We start from the raw sequence: 2303 nt of genomic DNA on the forward strand, positions 1-2303 counted from the left end.
CTGTTTTCACTATAGCAGGGTGAGCAAGGAAAGAGTAGTGAGAGATAAGGTCAGAGGTTATGTGTGACCATGAGTGAGGTGTGTGTGTATGTTTGTGCATGCACGTGTGTCTAAGGGGTAATAATATAATAAAGAGTCAGCCAGTAAGTCTACAAATATTTATTGAAGTCCTACTATGTGCTGTTCTAGGTACTAGGGTCACTGTGATGAGATAAATCAATTTAATGAACATACATTCCAGTAAACAAACAAAAAGAGAATTTCAGATATTATGGGCTCTGAAGACAAAAACAGAATAGAAAGTGACTTCAAGGAAGAGGCTACTCTACTTGTGTGTTAGGCAAGTTTTCCTGAGAAATTGATGCTCCGCTGCGGTCCCCACAAAGAGGAGGCAGCTGCCTGATGAGTGTGAAAAGAGCATTCCAAGAAGTTACAACAATTCACAAAGCCCCTAGGGAGTGCGAGGGCTAGCAGGAGGTCAGTGTGGCTGGAGCATGGTGGATGAGCAGAAAAGAAGGGCTCCTACTACCTTGATGGTTGGGCAAGGAAGTCAGAGTCAAACCATAGATAATGCTAAGGGTTTGGATATCACCCAACACGTCATTGGAGGCCATCAGATGGATAGTGATGTGATTAAGCAAATGTTTATGAAACATCACTTGGATTGCCATCTGAGGAGGGGACTTTCAGGAGAGGGAAAAGGGAACCAGGGAGAGAGGACTCCAAGAGAGAAGTTTCACTGAAGCCTCAAGAAGAAAGAGTTTCCACTCTCTTTCGCAGCCAGCACCGAGGGAGATGGGCATCTCTCGGGACAACTGGCACAAGCGCCGTAAGACCGGGGGCAAGAGAGAGCCCTACCACAAGAAGCGGAAGTATGAGCTGGGACGCCCCGCTGCCAACACTAAGATTGGCCCCCGCCGCATACACACAGTCCGAGTCCGGGGAGGCAATAAGAAGTACCGTGCCTTGAGGCTAGACGTGGGGAACTTCTCCTGGGGCTCTGAGTGTTGCACGCGAAAAACAAGGATTATTGATGTTGTCTACAACGCATCCAACGACAAACTGGTCCACACCAAGACCCTGGTGAAGAACTGTCTTGTGCTCATTGACAGCATACCGTACCGGCAGTGGTACGAGTCCCACTATGCACTGCCCTTGGGCCGCAAGAAGGGGGCCAAGCTGACGCCCGAGGAGGAAGAGATTTTAAACAAAAAGCGATCAAAGAAAATTCAGAAGAAATATGATGAAAGGAAAAAGAATGCCAAAATCAGCAGTCTTCTGGAGGAGCAATTCCAGCAGGGCAAGCTTCTTGCATGCATCGCTTCAAGACTAGGCCAGTGTGGCCGAGCAGATGGCTACGTGCTAGAGGGCAAGGAGCTAGAGTTCTATCTGAGGAAAATCAAAGCCCGGAAAGGCAAATAAACCCTCCTATCTTCGGTCATGTAATAAAGGTGTTTATTGTCCTGTAAAAAAAAAAAAAAAGAAAAAAGAAAGAGTTTCCAGAAGGAGGGAGTGGTCTGTCTGGCCAAAGGCTGCTAGCCAGCCCTGTAAGATTAGGACAGAGAACCGGCCACTGACTCTGGCAAGACCGAGGTCATTGGTGGCCTCAGTTAAGAGCCATTGAGTAGAGGGGTGGGTGTGGGAAGCCTGACTGGAGTGGATTGAGAGAAAGTGGGAGTGAAGATGTGGACAAAGCAGCCACAGTCAACTCTTCAGAGATGAGCGGAGCCCAGTTTGGTGCCTAGACTAGAATTCAAGTTCATGACATTTGATTCGTAACTAAGAGTTCTCTTCTATGGAGCACTGATGGAAATTAAACACTCCTCAAATTTAAAAAGATAGTTGCGTTACAATATCACCTGATTCTGAGATTGCCAGTAACTTGATTCAAAACAATAATAGTTAGCACTTGGACTAGAAGATCAGAGCTACTGAGAGAATTGCCCCCAGACTCTGTCTGCTTCTGGGAGGTACCAGGGCCAGAGAAGAAAAGACCAAGTTCTGAGGGTGAGTTTGGGGAAGATATAAGAGGAAGAGGCTGCCCTACCCTTAGACCTCTTACCAGAGCTCCAGGGCAGGCTTGGAGAGTGACATGGCTGGGCCCTGAAGCTGGTGGCAAGGGGGCAATCTTAATCATACTGGGTGACAGCCTCCCATGTGGAGAGAAAAGAGGGTAAAGCTATGCCTTTTTGATCAGAATTGCCTGAGAGAGCTAGAAAGGGACATTGAGAAATGAGAATATTTTTGTTCAGATTGTGGGCTTATGTGTACTTTGGAAAGTTTGAATTAATGAGTGGCGTGGT

At 47.0% G+C, this 2303-nt stretch overlaps 1 protein-coding gene across 1 annotated transcript; it reads left to right on the forward strand.

Moving 5' to 3' along the window:
* The first annotated feature begins 761 nt into the window (after positions 1–761).
* On the forward strand, positions 762–1423 carry LOC118000548 (40S ribosomal protein S8-like). Its single transcript, XM_034990302.1, has one exon. It carries the CDS (start codon positions 796–798, stop codon positions 1420–1422), a length of 627 nt encoding a protein of 208 aa, XP_034846193.1. The 5' UTR covers positions 762–795; the 3' UTR covers position 1423.
* Positions 1424–2303: the final 880 nt, after the last annotated feature.

Source organism: Mirounga leonina, unplaced genomic scaffold, assembly GCF_011800145.1.
Source record: "Mirounga leonina isolate KUSES-001 unplaced genomic scaffold, KU_Mleo_1.0 Mir_53, whole genome shotgun sequence".
Classification (NCBI taxonomy): domain Eukaryota; kingdom Metazoa; phylum Chordata; class Mammalia; order Carnivora; family Phocidae; genus Mirounga; species Mirounga leonina.

Coding starts and splice junctions, on each gene's coding strand:
- LOC118000548 (XM_034990302.1), top strand. CDS start 796: ATGGGCATCTCTCGGGACAACTGGCACAAGCGCCGTAAGACCGGGGGC.